Source organism: Oncorhynchus mykiss, chromosome 5, assembly GCF_013265735.2.
Source record: "Oncorhynchus mykiss isolate Arlee chromosome 5, USDA_OmykA_1.1, whole genome shotgun sequence".
NCBI classification, from domain to species: Eukaryota; Metazoa; Chordata; class Actinopteri; order Salmoniformes; family Salmonidae; genus Oncorhynchus; species Oncorhynchus mykiss.
The window spans coordinates 36,420,914-36,439,041 of NC_048569.1; the positions used below are offsets into that span (position 1 = coordinate 36,420,914).

Here is an 18,128-nt window from a genome sequence, read left to right on the forward strand (position 1 = left end):
ACAAAATAGCCTCCAATACCCTACTCAATAAATTGGATGCAGTCTATCACAGTGCCATCCGTTTTGTCACCAAAGCCCCATATACTACCCACCACTGCGACCTGTATGCTGTCGTTGGCTGGCCCTCGTTTCATACTCGTCGCCAAACCCACTGGCTACAGGTCATCTACAAGACCCTGCTAGGTAAAGTCCCCCCTTATCTCAGCTCGCTGGTCACCATAGCAGCACCCACCTGTAGCACACGCTACAGCAGGTATATCTCTCTGGTCATCCCCAACACCAATTCTTCCTTTGGGCGCCTCTCCTTCCAGTTCTCTGCTGCCAATGACTGGAACGAACTACAAACATCTCTGAAACTGGAAACACTTCTCCCTCACTCTATTTATTTATTTATTTTGCTCCTTTGCACCCCATTATTTTTATTTCTACTTTGCACATTCTTGCTATATTGTATTTACTTTGCCACCATGGCCTTTTTTTTGCCTTTACCTCCCTTATCTCACCTCATTTGCTCACATCGTGTATAGACATATTTTTCTACTGTATTATTGACTGTATGTTTGTTTTACTCCATGTGTAACTCTGTGTTGTTGTATGTGTCGAACTGCTTTGCTTTATCTTGGCCAGGTCGCAATTGTAAATGAGAACTTGTTCTCAACTAGACTACCTGGTTAAATAAAGGTGAAATAAATCAAATAAAAATACAAATAAAGAATGACAGATTTTTACCTTGTCAGCTCGGGGATTCAATCTTGCAGCCTTACAGTTAACTAGTCCAATTCTCTAACCACCAGCCTCACATTGCACTCCATGAGGAGCCTGCCTGTTACGCGAATGCAGTAAGAAGCCATGGTAAGTTGCTAGCTAGCATTAAACTTATCTTATAAAAATGATCAATCAATCATAATCACTAGTTAACTACACATGGTTGATGATAGTACTAGTTTATCCAGCGTGTCCTGTGTTGCATATTATCTATGTGCTGCGCATTTGCGAAAAAGGACTGTCGTTGCTCCAACTTGTACCTAACCATAAACATCAATGCCTTTCTTAAAATCAATACACAAGTATATATTTTTAAACCTGCATATTTAGTTAATATTGCCTGCTAACATTAATTTATTTTAACTAGGGAAAATGTGTCACTTCTCTTGCAACAGAGTCAGGGTATATGCAGCAGTTTTGGCCGCCTGGCTCGTTGCGAACTGTGTGAAGACTATTTCTTCCTAACAAAGACATCCAACTTCGCCAAACAAGGGATGTTTTAACAAAAGCGCATCTGCGAAAAAAGCGCAATCGTTGCACAACTGTACCTAACCATAAACATCAATGCCTTTCTTAAAATCAATACTCAGAAGTATATATTTTTAAACCTTTATGTTTAGCTAAAAGAAATCCAGGTTAGCAGGCAATATTATCCAGGTGAAATTGTGTCACTTCTCTTGCGTTCATTGCACGCAGAGTCAGGGTATATGCAACAGTTTGGGCCGCCTGGCTCGTTGCGAACTAATTTGCCAGAATTTTACGTAATTATGACATAACATTGAAGGTTGTGCAATGTAACAGGAATATTTAGACTTATGGATGCCACCCATTAGATAAAATACGGAACGGTTCCGTATTTCACTGAAAGAATAAACGTCTTGTTTTCGAGATGATAGTTTCCGGATTTGACCATATTAATGACCTAAGGCTCATATTTCTGTGTGTTATCATGTTAAAACTAAGTCTATGATTTGATAGAGCAGTCTGACTGAGCGATGGTAGGCACCAGCAGGCTCATAAGCATTCATTCAAACAGCACTTTCGTGCGTTTGCCAGCAGCTGTTTATGACTTCAAGCCTATCAACTCCCAAGATTAGGCTGGTGTAACCGATGTGAAATGGCTAGCTAGTTAGCAGGTTGCGCGCTAATAGCGTTTCAAACATCACTCGCTCTGAGATTTGGAGTAGTTGTTCCCCTTGCTCTGCTTGGGTAACGCTGCTTTGAGGGTGGCTGTTGTCGATGTGTCCCTGGTTCGAGCCCAGGTAGGAGCGAGGAGAGGGACGGAAAATATACTGTTACACTGGCATACTAAAGTGCCTATTAGAACATCCAATAGTCAAAGGTATATGAAATACAAATCGTATAGAGAGAAATAGTCCTATAATTCCTAGAATAACTACAACCTAAAACTTCTTACCTGGGAATATTGAAGACTCGTGTTAAAAGGAACCACCAGCTTTCATATGTTCTCATGCTCGGAGCAAGGAACTTAAACCTTAGCTTTCTTACATGGCACATATTGCACTTTGTTTTTGCATTATTTAAACCAAATTAAACATGTTTCATTATTGATTTTAGGCTAAATTGATTTTATTGATGTATTATATTAAGTTAAAATAAGTGTTCCTTCAGTATTGTTGTAATTGTCATTATTACAAATAAGTTTTCAAAAATCGTCAGATTAATCGGTATCGGCTTTTTTGGTCCTCCAATAATCGGCATTGGTATCGGCGTTGAAAAATCATAATCGGTCGACCTCTACTGTCAATAGAACCTTTGAAGGGATTATTTTCCCATATACAGTAGATAGTGGAATCAAAGGTTTAAAAGGTCCTTTCCCTATGCCCCCTGCCAAATGTTTACTGTCCTCATCTCGATGTGTGTGAATATTTTTCTATTATCAAACGGTGAGGGGTTAAAGTGTAGAGGGGCTTGTAGGGTCTGGTATCGGAAGCAATAAAAGGTCATCAGGACTTATACTTCTATCCATGTTCTCCGTCCGTTCCTAGACCTAGATGACGTTCTCAAAGAGCTGCATGGAGGCCATGATATTTTCATCCTGGTGAGAGAAATGAAAAGTTGAGGAATCAGTTGCTAAGGACACAATGTCAATTGAACACTACTTATGGCAGAACTGTTCTTAGCTCTTCATATGCTTTGTGTTCCTCTGACATGAACAGGTTCTGTAAGACAAACCTGTCAGTTAACCTGCTGTCTGCCATCTACAGGAATACCTGGAATGTTAGCCAGGCGAGTTAAAGCCATGTAATAGCATGTGGCTTGTCTGGGCATTCTAACATGATGTACAGTACATCTTTTCATCAGTAAAGATTGTGGAGGATGTGTTTACCTTCTGACAAGTCTCTATGAACTCATCAATGGTCACCACCCCGTCTCTGTTCCGATCCATTTTCTGAAAAAGCTAGCCATTAAATATCTCAAACGATTACATACAGAACTACAATTTTTGTATTTTATTTAACCTTTATTTAACTAGGCAAGTCAGTTAAGAACAAATTCTCATTTACAATGACGGCCTACCCCGGCCAAACCCTAACCCGGACGACGCTGGGCCGGTTGTGCGCTTCCACAGTAACAAAATGTGAAGCTTTTAGGTTGGGAAAACTCAAACAGACGAGAGTTCTTATTACACAATAGCCAAAAAATACATCTTTAGGACAGAAACAACACAAACATAAGGACAGAAGGTGTTAATCAAGGTAAAATGTTAGACATGGGGGTGAGATGGGAGGGGGTCATACACTGGGGGTTTATGTACCTGAAAGAACTTGTCCACATGCTCAGATGGATCAACATCTCGTACACTGGGAGAGGTATACCTGCCCATCATGTCATAGATGGACGTCATTATGGCCAACATCTCCTGTACACAGGTTTACACACACACACACACACACACACACACACACACACACACACACACACACACACACACACACACACACACACACACACACACACACACACACACACACAGTCATGAGTCAGCACCAGGTCTTGGAGTGTTATGTCTAGCAGAAGAGCATCTCTATGCAACAAACAGGAAATGCACGACCTTACACTGTACCTCCTTGGTGATGTAGCCATCCTTGTTGATATCATACAGATTGAAGGCCCACCGGAGTTTCTCTGTTTCTGAACCTCTGAGCAGTACAGATAGTCCAATCACAAAGTCCTGCAAAAAAACATAGAAAACCTTACTGACTGTCAAAGTATATCATCTACTGAAGGCAATTTGTTTTTTAGATTGAGCAGGTTATCGGGATGGCTAACGTTGATTGTTCTGGAAGGTTTGATACAGGAGGACAACTGACATAACTTAAGAGGAGCTTTGCTTACCTCGAAACGGATAGAGCCATTTCTGTCCATGTCAAATGCGTTGAACAGGAAATGTGCATATGTGGTGGCATCTGAGAAGGGATACCGATAATGTAGTTAACATTAGGCAGGTATACAGTGGGTGACAGCTGGTTATTTATTCTCTTTCCACTCTTATCCTCTTTGACGGTCGCTCTGGGTGAAATGGGTCAGTCTTTATAGCATATATAAATCAATAGGTGAGGTTCTGAGTTGTCAGAATCTTCAATTTCTTATCAAATGTTGATTACAAAACAGGATGATAATGCTCTCTATTAAATCACAGCCCATTGAAAGAGCTGACAACGTAGCAGCAGTTGAAAGGGAGTCTCCCACCTATCTGCAGTACTATTCCATTGTGCCTCCCTTACATCACTTGAGGGCAGACTCCTACCTCCCTGGGGGAAGAACTGTGAGTAGATGTTCTTGAAAGTCTCCTCATCCACCAGCCCGCTGGGACACTCCTGTTCAGAGGGAAATTAAAATACATTTAATAAGTACTAAGTGCTTAACTTGTATGCGCTGTATGTATTTATAAATGTAGTTAAATATCTATGAAAGTAGATATGTCTAACGGTTTGTTATCGGCTAATATATGTGTAACAGCTCGTAGTGAGTGAGTGTAAATATCTGTGTAAATAAATGTGTGTAGCTATGCAAGTATATCAAACATATTGTAAGATGATATCTTTGCAGTCCTTCAAGTCCCTGACAGTGTGTGTTTAACCTCTACCCCACTCCCACTCGGTGCTCAACGCCCAGCCAAGTCCCAGTCGCACGTTTTTAAAGCCTCTGTAGAGTGACTGCAACTCCTTCTTGGTGAACTGGGTCTGGACCTGGAGCTGTTCCAAGCCTTCAGGCTGGTGACGAACAGTAGAAAGCTCCAATTCACAGTCGCTACTCTCTGTTTGAGAGAGGAGAGGGAGAGAGAGAGAGGAGGAGAACCCAGGGAAATGAAGGAGAGTCGGGAGAAGGGGAGAGGTGAAAGGTGAAAGGGAGGGAAGAATGTGGATCAGGTGAGAGGCAAGAATAGGACGGGAGCGGATGAGAAAGGTTGAAATCAGGAGAGGAAGACGGGACCATCAGAACAAATTGGGAGGGAGAGGCATTTGTGTGGTGGGTAACAGAGAAATTGGATCTGATGAAAATGGTGTACAATATTTTGGCAAAAAGAAGGTGGACGTGTGAACAATAAAGTGGGAGAGGATGATGAATGAATGACAAAAGGAAATGATGAATACAGGGAGTTACTACTGTGTGTGTGCTCACCATCTATGAAATACAAACAAACAGCGCGAGGAATGGGGAGAGGAACACAGGGGAGAAATTGAAGTGTAGGGAAGTGAGAAGGGGGGAACACATACAATCAGATTAAGCCAGACAGTCACAGTATTTTGGTTTCAGTTATTTCTTTCTCTATAAACCAGTAATAAGACATGAAACCTTCGTTGTCTTGAGGCAGTTTGTCTAGAGTTGCAGTGGAAGCTCGTCTTCTCTCATAAAGTGACAACACTGAAATCCATTTATATCTTCAACTATCAACAACACAGTACAAGAAGCTTCTGTCTATCTGTGAGGAATATGATGGCCTTGAGAAAAGAACAGGGCACTGTAGAGTCTCTCCTTGTTACTTACCATCTAATGTCAAGGGCTCCCAGACACCAAACTGCTTGAACACTACAAAAAACAGGCCAATGACTACAGTAATCGCAATCAGTTCCATGCCTTCCAGCACCATGGCTGACTTGTTTGAATAAGAACCTTTATCAGCTTACTATTGGCCAGCTCTGAACATATTGGATGCGTTTTCCACAACTTAACAAATGTTTGCTGCTGGATGTGTGTGTCTAAGAAAACATCAAAACAAACAATTGAACAAGATGTCTGAAAAATAGCTGCGAACCCTGAAATCTATTGGTCACACTTTACTCCCCCCATTTTCCCACCCACACACAGTGTTAAAGGAAGTGAACTCTCAGGTGACGATGCTCCTCGTGATGAAGACGGTAAAGATCCAGTGAAGGTAGAGATCCATTAATAGTCACTCTGTTCCAGGTGCCCTTCATTTAACCCCTTGATATCCAGCAAAAGCAAAAAGGTGAGTTTGATGATAATATCTTCTTGTCTTCAAAAAGTCCCTCTAAATCCAAGTCCAGTGCATGGTATTGAGTTGAAAACAAACATATACCACTTGATTCCTCATCTCCCAAATATCTCCATCCTCTGTGAAGTATCTTCCTTAGTACACACTCTGCACCAGTTAAGGGCTGAACCCCCTGTGTCTCCCTTTTTGGGTAAGTCTGTCCTACAGGTCCATCAAGAAAGGAATTATCCCTCTAGTGCATTCTCCAGTTGGAGCGAGTGAGGAAGATGAGAGAGGGGAGTAGGGCAGCGAGACCGGAGAGATTATGTGTTGTTTTTTTACTAATAGTTTCCAATTGACGGTCTGAGCGTTTCCTTGTTTTCCCAGGCATTTCAAGGATGATGTAAAGCTGTAAACCAGGCATTGATCCACATCCACTGATGGCTGGAATATGACCAGCAGCACATAGAGTGAAGGAGTCTGCCCTGCCCAGTGTGGCGCTGCCTGTGTCTATCTCCCCATTCACACAGCCAACATAACACTGGATTCAAAAAGAAACCTCACATTGTGGTTCTAATTCAACAAACTGATATTTCAATTGAGTTTATTAAGGGACTTTAAACAATAGGAATAGTGGAGGTAGACATAGTGCCCTAATTATTTTTTCCTATCCCAAAACAAAGTCTCTGTAAAGTTTTAGCAACATTCATTAACAATCCACCAATGCTTTCATAATATCAGTTGTGGTGTGCATGAGTGTGAGGCAGTAAAAAATACGAATAGAGGTAGAGTTCATAACTGGTGAGTGTGAGGCAGTAAAAAATACTAATAGAGGTAGAGTTCATAACTGATGAGTGTGAGGCAGTAAAAAATACTAATAGAGGTAGAGTTCATAACTGGTGAGTGTGAGGCAGTAAAAAATACAAATAGAGGTAGAGTTTATAACTGGTGAGTGTGAGGCAGTAAAAAATACTAATAGAGGTAGAGTTCATAACTGGTGAGTGTGCACATCTTATTGGAGAGAGTTTAAGCAGGAGCTGAGAGAGGGAGCAGGGGAGGATAAATCAATGAGATGCAAAATACTGGTCTTAGGACTGGAATGGGAACAGGCCAGAAATGCATTTTTACCAGAGAGAGATTTAGATGGAGTTAGCCACTGGACTCAATCTTCTTTATGCTGCACATCAAGGTGCTGCACCTTGTGGACACTGTAGGGAAACCACTGAAGCACAGCTGCACCACTGCACCGGGAACACAGTCCCACAAATGAGCCCCTGTTCATAATTTCCGAGTACTACTTTGCAAACACATAAATGTCAAACATTTGTATTTTAAAGATAACAGTATCCTCACTTTCAACTCCATTCCTACAAAGAGCAAGCACAGGTGACAAAACCACTACCATCAGAATGATCACAGAGCGTTTTTAATCCACTGATGTCTCTATAACCGTATGAACTGCCACAACAGTGTCAGGCAGAGCCTTGTGTTCATGCATACAGTACAAGGTTAGCTCATGTAATAAACCATTGAAAACGAAGACAGCAGCAAAATGTCCATGCTCCCTAAATGCTGATCTATCCCTTTCATTAAAGACGGACAAGGCTTAATGCTGGCATATCGGCATTTCTGCACTCTTCAGAGCAAACATTAATAACAACAGTAATGAGAACGTCATGAAGGCCCATAGCCCCAGAATATCAATCATACGACAGCAACTCACAAAAACACAACCATCTGCTTACAGTACAACCCTCCCTCCCTCCCTCCCTCCCTCTGAAAGGTTCTAAGACTGCCAGAGTGTGTGACTACCATCTGGTGTACATAGAGAGTACTTATATTGTGTCATGTAATGATTAATACTATCCAGCAGATGTCAATGCCTAGACATGGTTGTATTGGTGGTTCCTTACTGGAAAGGGCTTAGAGTTGACGCAGGGCAGGGCGGTGGAGGAGTTAACATGGGGGGGGGGGGGGGGGGGGGGGGGGGGATGGTGGTTGGGGGTCTCTTCGCTCTGGTGAGTGCACATGAACATGTTAGCCCCAGTCTGCATGCACAGAAGGGTAATGTCAATAATTTAGATAGATAGAGAAAACGAGGGCATACCGGGGATACAAGCAGTAACAGACACTCTGCTACTCCCTCCATATTCAGCTCATACTTCCACCCGTATAAAATTACAAATATCAAACTAGTTCAGGTGCTGGACAGAAAAAACAAATAATGTACTCTTTCAACAACACCCTTATTTACTTAACAATATATTTTTGCATGTGTTGTACGTGTTCCTGAAAAAGGGTGTAGCAAGTCATCCACAAAGGCTTTGAAACAAAAGTCATTGATCATTACCAATTTGACAAAATTAATGGCCATAGTTTCTTTCTGGAGGCAGCTTCCCTCCACTAAGAGATGACTGGTACATTACTGTCAACACTGGGACTTTTATTTCAATAATCATTTTAAGCTTTCTAAATCCCTACTAAAATAACTGAAGGGAAAGGAAAAAAGAGAAAAAGGAGAGAGTGGGAGAGTTTACAGGAGAGTTTACAGGAGAGTTTACAGGAGAGTTTACAGGAGAGTTTACAGGAGGGTTTACAGGAGAGTTTACAGGAGAGTTTACAGGAGAGTTTACAGGAGAGTTTAAAGGAGAGTTTACAGGAGAGTTTACAGGAGAGTTTACAGGAGAGTTTACAGGAGAGTTTACAGGAGAGTTTACAGGAGAGTTAACAGGGCAAGTCTCAGCAGTAAGCCTACGGCAATCAGTTTGCTGGGATTGTGGAGAACGAATAGAGATTTATTGATAGTATATTGAAGTGACACAAAAAGATGAGTGGCTAGCACAGTAGAAGTCCACTGAGAGACAGCAAGAGAGATGATAGAGTTAAAATATAGTCCTATAAAAGGGGGTAGACGCATTCAAATTAATCTTACCTGCATCCCCTCCCCCTCTCCTCTGTCTTCGTCTTCACTCCACCCCAGCTATCCCACACAGGGAAGAACACATTCAACTCTGTAGCTGGGATGACAGAGCTTCATATAAGTTTGGCACTGTCCCTGACCTACCTGGCCCCTGAGTGTTTGTGGTGCTGTCAATGATCCATTTGACGAGGCAGCACTTCATCAGAGATTTACGAGTGATTCGGGGCTTCTGCCATTTCCCTCTGTCCTCCCTCTGTCCTCCTGGGCTGGGCTCCTTCCCGTTGGCATCAGGCAGCAGGCCACCGTCCACTCCCTTTCCATCAGCCTGGGGGACACAGAACTAACTTGGTTAACAGGTGACAGAGAGAGGGGTAAGGACACTACAGAGAAGACTGTTGGTAGAGAAGGGTTAGAGGATGCACAGAGAAGAATGTATAGGCTGGACAGAGAGGGTGAGGAAGAGAAAGAACATGATATTACGGAAAATGTGTACAAGAACCCTGAATAAAAAATCAAATAAAAAAAATCCATCCATAAGCCATCCCTATTCCACTTTTTGTCCATGCATTTTGCATCATACTGTATGATTGTGCGTTTTTGCAAAATGCATCATAGCGGCTGTATTTCGAAAGTTATACAGTGCCTTCAGAAATTATTCACACCCCTGGACTTTTTCCACATTTGGTTGTGTTACAGCCTGAATTTAAAATGGCTTAGAGATGTTTTTGTCAATACCCATAATGTCAAAGTGGAACTACGTTTTTTTTAAATGACTTAAAAATTAAAAGTTGAAATGTCTTGAAAGATAAGTATTCAACCACTTTGTAGCCTTGCACGAGCCCTGGCATGTGATGTACAAATACACTCCCTGGACAGGACGCTAATCTATTGCAGGGCCTTCATTTTCTTTCAATATCAAACAATCTATCTCCTTAATGCTGAGTATCAAGCAGCAGAGACACATCAGGTCCCATTTTTACAGCCTTTGGTATGACTCGGCCGGGGATCAAACTCCCAACCTTCCAATGTCAGGGTGGACACTCGAAAACCGCTGAGATGGTACCCTTTTGTTATGACAAGCCTAAAAAAGTTCAGGAGAAGACAGTGAATGCTCCTGAGTGGCCAAGTTATAGTTTTGACATAAATCTACTTGAAAATATATGGCAAGACCTGAAAATGGTTGTCTAGCAATGATCAACAACCAATTTGACAGAGCTTGAAGAGTTTTTTAAAAGAATAAATGGGCAAATGTTCCACAATCCAGGTGTGGAAACTCAAAGAGACTTAATAAGAAAAGACTCAAAGGTGCTGCTACAAAGTATTGACTCAGCGGTGTGAATACTAATGTAAATGAAACATTTCTGCATTTTATTTTCAATACAACAAAATGAAAAAAAAAAATCCTTTACAGTTGTCAATTTTTTCAACTTGCCACCTACGCATTACCTAGCGACACTGTCTGGTTAGAAGTTAGAATAAAGCGTGATAAAACAAAGGAATGTGCATAGTTATAAATCCAAAGTGCTCCAATGGGATCACATATCAAAGTTACAGTCAGTTCACCGAGGCTGAAGACATACAGGATGCTGTGACTGAAGATAAGAGGAGAATGGGCTGTAGGATGACATGGATGAAGAAAATAATAGATAAGGAGAGAGGAAGCTTTATCACCCCTGGATTGATGGGGAATGGAAGGCCCACTAGTATGTATGGGTGTGCATGGCAGAGTACTGTATGTGTGTGACTATGTAAAATATATTATCTGTTAATGTGTGTGTGTGTGTGTGTGTGTGTATGCGTGTGTATGTGTGTATGTATGCATGCGCAAGGCGGCACACATGCGTTCTTGTTTTGTTACATTATTTGAGGAGAGAATGGAGCGAAATATCGGGGGAGATTCCCAGCCCCCTCGTAATCTCCTCATCTCCTATTTGAATATGAAAGGAAGCCAAGGCGTACAGAGCACTGAGGAACTCACTCAATAATTCACACTCCTTAAAACAGCATGAATAAAAGATCAGAGTCAGCTGCCATGGTGGGGATGAGTACCAGCCATGAGTTAAACACTGAATACCGGCCATGTGTTAAACACTGATTACCGGCCATGTGTTAAACACTGATTACCGGCCATGTGTTAAACACTGATTACCGGCCATGTGTTAAACACTGATTACCGGCCATGTGTTAAACACTGAGTACCGGCCATGTGTTAAACACCAGGACAAGAGAGACCATCCCCTACCAACCCAAAAACACACACACACATACATACATACATGTAGGCCCTGGCATCCGCAGTACTACATTATTAACGTTTAGCCTGACATGTGGGAGATGCAGCAGGGTTTAACTATCCTCTCTTAATAATCCAACTCATCATGCACACTGCGGGAGACTGCACCATCCGCTGATCACCACACGTCACCAACACATGCCCTCTTAATTGTCAGCCCCTCTTTCTCCCCGTGTGTGTGGAGTTTGTAGCCTCTCCCTTGGTCCTGACAGAGTAGGAGAACACAGTGTACACAGAGCTCATTGACATGCAACACAGATACAGCATCCTTCCCCTTCTTCTCTTGCCATGGATCACAGTGAGGTGGTACACTCACCACTCCAGTAGAACTGGCCCATAACAGGACTGCTAAATATAGATTGTCTGTATACAATCCCTAAAGATGAACTTTCCCTGCCCTGACCTGGATCACTACAGTACAGTTTAAGGTAACTTTTTGGCCTTTAGCTAAAGACAATGCACAAGGGACATTTTCTTGTGGGAGAAATATTCCAAAGAGAAATGTTTATATACTACATAATACATACTTGGACAAGCAAATACATTTTCGCTTTTTTACAGAAATACTTCAAATAGTCTCCATAGTCCCCATACACTCCTCCAAGATGTCTCTTCCTCTCTCAATCAATCCTGCTTCCTTTCTCCTATTGGCGAGCTAAAGCAGATTTTGCGACAAATATATTTGATTTGCCTGTATGAATTGTTCAATGAACAATCCAATAGAAGCAACAGTGTGGTTACTTTTGACCACTGAGTCTGAAATCGCAATGCATGAAATTATTTATGTTTAGATCTACAGGCCTGAGGGGTTCCTCAACTACTGTGACCTTTTGGGAAAGAGCTCATTTTTACATATTTCCTAAGCAATTGTAACTATTTATTCCAGTTTTGTATAGTTTGGTTAGAAAGGGGCCAGTAGTTGAGAAGCTTCAGGGTACAGTGCTACTGGCTGGTAAATCGCTGACCCTTTAGAGCAGGGCGTTGCAGAACATTTTTTTCACATTTTCACATTTTCACATTTTCACATTTTCGCATTTTCACATTTTCACATTTTCACACGCCAAAGCCCCACCCCTTTTGTATTATTATTGTCTATTGAGATAGCCTATATTAAATACACCACCAGCTTGATGTTGTTTAATTTGAGGGTTTTTAAGCTCATTTCCTACAATTCTACTTAGTTTAAAAAGACTCCTGACATATTTTAGATAGTATATTTAATCATAATAATAATGATAATGGATAAGGAAACTGTCTGGACCCGATTTCCCCAAATGTTATTCCGCTACTACATATGTTTTTATTATGATAATTAATATGAACCCTCCTTTTTATTCTACATATTTTCTTTTACAGAAAGTGAACAGATCAAATGAGTCCCACATAAGATCACTTCCTAGCAAAGTCCAATTTATTTGACTCCTCGACTGTAGATGATAGAAGCTCAGCTTCTGTCATAGAGACAAACCCCTCTGATGTTCCCATGTGCATCAGAGTAGCATTTTCCTCTGGCATTTTACCACTTGGTTCTGGCCTAAAGTATCATGAACTCATGTGTTGTTTTAGATCGGTCTAAACAATCGCGAACGGAAAAAGTACAAATAAAAAAATCAAATCAAACACAAGACCTTGGCGCGCTGTGCCTCCTATGGTGAGAACATCTGCTCTAGGCTTCCGTTGTACTCATAATGCCTGGCTGCATGGAACAGCTGGGATCAGCTGATTATTGTCACAGAGGGATGCACTGTAACTCAGAACACTGTTATAATGTTGTATTTAATATCATCTCTGTGCACTGTGTACTGTATTTTGACTGTGAGAGAGTCACACAGTCAAAATACAGTACAGAGTGGGACAACTACAGTGGAAATGGTTATATAATTTACATAACGCTCCCTCGTTGCTCTTGTGGACGGTCCCAAGATACGGTCCCAAGATACGGTCCCAAGATACGGTCCCAAGATAGTGCCTTCAAAAAGTGTTCACACCCCTTAACTACCTCATCTCTGTACCCCACACTTACAATTATCTGCAATGTCCCTCAGACAAGCAGTGATTTTCAAACACAGATTCAACCACATACTGTAGACCAGGGAGGTTTTCCAACGCCTCATAAAGAAGGGCACCTATTGGTAGATGGGTTAAAAAAGGACATTGAATATCCCTTTGAGCATGGTGAAGTTATTCATTTCACTTTGGATGGTGTATCAATTCGCCCAGTCACTACAAAGATACAGGCCTCCTTCCTAACTCAGTTGCCGGAGAGGAAGGAAACCACTCAGGGATTTCACCACGAGGCCAATGGTGACTTTAAAACAGTTACATAGTTTAATGGCTGTGATATGAAAAAATGTAGGAAGAATCAACAACATTGTAGTTACACCACAATACTAACCTAATTGACAAAGTGAAAAGAATAAAGCCTGTCCAGAATACAAATATAAAAATAAAAACAGCATCCTGTTTGCAACCAAACACTAAAGTAATACGGCAAAACATGTGGCACAGCAATTTACTTTTTGTCCTGAATACAAAGTGTTATGCCTGGGGCACATCCAATGGAACACATTACTGAGTACCACTCTCCATATTTTCAAGGATAGTGGTGGCTGCATCATGTTATGGGTATGCTTGTAATCGTTAAGGACAGGGGAGTTTTTCAGGATAAAAAATAATTGGAATGGAGCTAAGCACAGGCAAAATCCTAGAGGAAAACCAGGTTCAGTCTTTCCACCAGACACTGGGAGATGAATTCACCTTTTAGCAGAACATTAACCTAAAACACAAGGCCAAATCTACACTGGAGTTGCTTTCCAAGAAGACAGTTCCTGAGTGGCCATGTTAAAGTTTTGACATGAATCTGCTTGAAAACTTACGGCAATACATGAAATTAGTTGTCTAGCAATGGTCAACAACCAATGATAGAGCTTGAAGAATTTTGAAAAGAATAACAGGCAAATGTTGCACAATTCAGGTGGGGAAATATTTTAGAGACTTACCCAGAAAGACTCACAGCTGTAATCGCTGCCAAAGGGGATTCTAACATATATCGACTCAGGGGATTGAATACTTATTTAATCAAGATCTATATATATATATATTTTTTTTAATATTTTTTTTATTACAAATGTTAGAATTGTTCTTCCACTTTGACATTAGAGTATTTTGTGTATATTGTTGACCAAAAAAAGTAAGAAAATTCATTCCATTTTAATCTCTCTTTGTAACACAACAAAATATGGAAAAAGTCAAGGGGTGTGAATACTGTCTGAAGGCAGTGTAAAAGTGTATGACATTTTTTTGGGGTGGACTGCAAGTCTTGAAGGCATGCTGTACATACAAAAGGGAGGCTGTACAGAGGCTTGCATTGCAGTTCTATACGTCATTGTGCAGAAGACATTGCTTAGAGCAATGGAGTGTGTCTTTATGTTCATTATGCAACTACTTTTCTTCAGCTCACATTTAGGTGTGTGAACCCTCCCCCTCACAAATACGCTATTATTAACTTGAGCATTGGATACTTTCCTGACCATCAACCAAATTCAAACGGACTAATGGACCCTGAATCCATCGCAGAGCTAGTTCCACAAGCTCTGTACAAAAGTAGACGCCTCTCACCATAGGCTCTATTTAAAGTGCCACAAAGTGACAGTGGAAACAAACAACCTGAGAGAGTGAGAGAAAGAGAGAGACAGAGAGGAAACAAAAAAGAACACAGTGCTCCTAATCCCTGGGCTGATGATAATGTCCTCCCTCCTTGTTTCCCCTTCATCAATTTTTTCTCTGTTGTTACCTCCACTCCGGTCACAAAGATCAAGGGCTCCTCTCTGTTTCCCAATGTGAATCTAGCAAGGAACACAGTTTAATTACAATTTGGGAGTTAATGAAACTGCCAGTCAAACTTGTTGAGTGGATTCTTAAGGTCTTATTCAACAACCACTTTCTGTGGAGCTTTCTGTCCTTTTCACTCCCTAAAGAATGGCTGATTTGTAACACAGTCAACATTTTGTCCAAGAGAGGAAGTGATATTGTTCAGTAAGTGCAGTAATGCATTAGTAGACACACCGCATAGGACAGCTGCTGACAGATGAGTGATGGAAAAGGACATCACATGAGGTCACTGTTACATAAGCCAAGGGGATAATGCCTTTAGTTGTGGTTCAACATCACACTGTTCTTGTGTGTAACGCTATGCATGTCTGTCCCCTCACACATCTGAAAGATGCATGTCTGACTTACGGAATCTTGTCTAAATTAAAATGTGTGCATTTGCTTTGAAGACAACAACCAAAATGTGTTAAATTATCAAAAATCACAGTTAAACATCCCAGTGTGTGTGTGTGTGTGTGTGTGTGTGTGTGTGTGTGTGTGTGTGTGTGTGTGTGTGTGTGTGTGTGTGTGTGTATTGTATAATGCAGGGGGGTTGTGTATTATAAATTATTTACACTGTATTAACTGGAGGGCACTTGCAACTACTTCTTGACCTGTTTTTCCCTCAAAGCAAGATGACATTTCAGCTCCATATTTTTCAGTTTGTTTTCCCAATTAGCCTTTAGCACATTAACAAGTAAACACATTGAGCTTCTACAGGGAGTTGTCATAACCAAAATAGTTTTCATGTCAAATCTCAACATATGGCTCCAAACAGCAAGGCAACTGCTGAAAACAGAATCAAACTCCAGCTGCAGCTGCAATGAGTGATGTCTACATACTGTAGCTGACCGAATGCTGAGCACCTTCAAGAGAGAAATAATCCCCCATATACCTTACAACTTCAGCAACAAGCTCAACTATTGTATTATTAAATAGCTTTTTGCAGCTACTAGACTTCTGTCTAGCACAATTGCTACAATGGTTTGAACAACAGTCAGTCACTTTATATGTCAATATGCACACCATTAGTTGATTAAATACATTAAGTGATATCTGAATGCCTTTGGACAATGTCTTAACTTGATTAATGAAATGGTAATCGCCTGCTTGAATTTGATACTCATAATTAATTGAGTAGTACATGGTTACAACACAATTAAGCTACTGACACACAATACTACAGTTGGTAAGAATCAATATAATTAAGTTGACCCTAGCCATTTTCACAACATGGCATAGAATAAAGTCATTATCAGAGCAGGTACAATATCAGTGACACATTTGACATTTATATTTGGGTAATTTAGCGGACGTTCTTATCCAGAGTGCATACATTTTCATACACCAAGCAGCTTACATGACAACTTTTCCATGGCGTCAACAAGCAGTTTGGTTACTGTTGCATTTGATTGATTCAACAACACTCACGTGCTTCCACTTTATGAGACATGCAATATATCAATTATGATTTTCTTTCTGAGGTAACTTATTGCACGAATGACGTGCGCATGGATTTGGCTGATATGCCTCGTACTGAACTCAAACTTGAGAGTGAATGTGCATGAGAGTGAATGTGCCTGAGCAGTTTGTTTAGGTTATTCCAACAATTAAAACAACACATCAAAATATACATGTAATATTTTTTTTATTTACCTGCATGATGTTGATGTTATGTTGATTTCTTGCTTTTTGCAGTAAACCGCTCTGAGGCGTTCGTCTAGTCGCGCGCACTTTCTGTTCTGAGAATCCTGATGTAAACCGTAACCTGTGAGGCATAAACTCGCTCATTTCAAAGCACCGCACGAGAGAGAGAGAGAGACAGGGAGAGCACCACCAGTATGCCTTCTTCCACGTGCTGTCCGTGGTTCTGAACATGCTGTGGTGTTTTCCTGGTCGGTATTCTGACCGCTGGCAGAATGTCTTTCCCAATCTAGCACAAGACAGTCATGAACCTGGCCAACTATCGGATCCCCAATTAAACTGATCCCACAGGGAGCTACATTTGTATTGAGCCCATTGGGGATATCTTACTTTGATGTTCTTTCTGTAGACTTTTGCGCATTTTGCTGGTCATTGTGATAAGCAAGTAGGACAGTTACATGTAAATTGTAGACTGTTATGGCTAAACAACGGAATACAGAGCCTGTAGCAGATTAAACAATTATTTATTTGAACAAGATACATTTTAGCTTGAGATCCCTAAATCTGTGGATGAGTTAAACTATGTGCAATTGGGCACATGTTCAGTTTACTACACATCACCAGGATTTAAATGTCCAATGCAGCCATTTTATATCAATATCAAGTCATTTCTGGGTAACAATTAAGTAACTTACTGTGATTGTTTACAATTAAAATGGTCAAAAAGAAACAAAAATAGCTTCTTAGCAAAGAGCAATTTCTCAAGCAAGAGTTCTGCTAGGACTGTCTGGGAGTGGGAGGGGAAAACGGGGAAACTAGCTGTTATTGGCAGAGAGGTTTGGAACTCTCTTTCTTATTGGTCTATTAACCAATTTCCTGCTGTCACCAGGCAGACCAAAACACCATCCCACCAAAACAGGCTGCAATTTCAGGCAGCCTTTTCAAACAGCTCTTACATGAAAAGGGAATTATAATAATTTTCACAATTTCACAGTATTATTCCAAACTCATAGTGTTGAAATATATATAAAAATATATCCAAAGAAAACCAGCAGTTTTAAAGACAGCAGTGCTGCACTGAAAAGAGTGGCTTGGCTTGGAAGTATTGCACAAGTCAAGCAGAAGAAGAGAGGATGAGGAGATGAATGGCTTCTCACTGTTTTGGCTTGTATTCA

At 40.9% G+C, this 18,128-nt stretch overlaps 1 protein-coding gene across 2 annotated transcripts; it reads right to left on the reverse strand.

The window, feature by feature from the left end:
* Positions 1 to 2,410: 2,410 nt before the first annotated feature.
* Positions 2,411 to 17,267, reverse strand: LOC110523705 (calsenilin). Of its 2 annotated transcripts, XM_021602634.2 has the most exons (10): positions 16,966 to 17,267; positions 9,291 to 9,471; positions 8,039 to 8,041; positions 4,923 to 5,047; positions 4,538 to 4,607; positions 4,126 to 4,196; positions 3,854 to 3,961; positions 3,545 to 3,649; positions 3,116 to 3,178; positions 2,411 to 2,824 (listed from the first exon to the last, which is right to left on the reverse strand). In XM_021602634.2, exons 1-10 carry the CDS (start codon positions 17,185 to 17,187, stop codon positions 2,777 to 2,779), a joined length of 996 nt encoding a protein of 331 aa, XP_021458309.2. In that variant the 5' UTR covers positions 17,188 to 17,267; the 3' UTR covers positions 2,411 to 2,776. The 2 variants fall into 2 exon arrangements, with proteins under 2 accessions (XP_021458309.2, XP_021458311.2); XM_021602636.2 differs by lacking the exons at positions 8,039 to 8,041; positions 9,291 to 9,471; positions 16,966 to 17,267 and adding an exon at positions 5,779 to 7,959.
* Positions 17,268 to 18,128: the final 861 nt, after the last annotated feature.

Bases quoted from the DNA above. Each gene is read 5' to 3' on its own strand.
- LOC110523705 (XM_021602634.2), bottom strand. From the start codon at position 17,187: ATGTTCAGAACCACGGACAGCACGTGGAAGAAGGCATACTGGTGGTGC. The intron at 9,472-16,965 runs GTAAATAAAAAA...TGTGTCCCCCAG, and splicing joins ATAACATCAACATCATGCAG to GCTGATGGAAAGGGAGTGGA. The intron at 4,197-4,537 runs GTAGGAGTCTGC...ATCCCTTCTCAG, and splicing joins ACAGTTCTTCCCCCAGGGAG to ATGCCACCACATATGCACAT.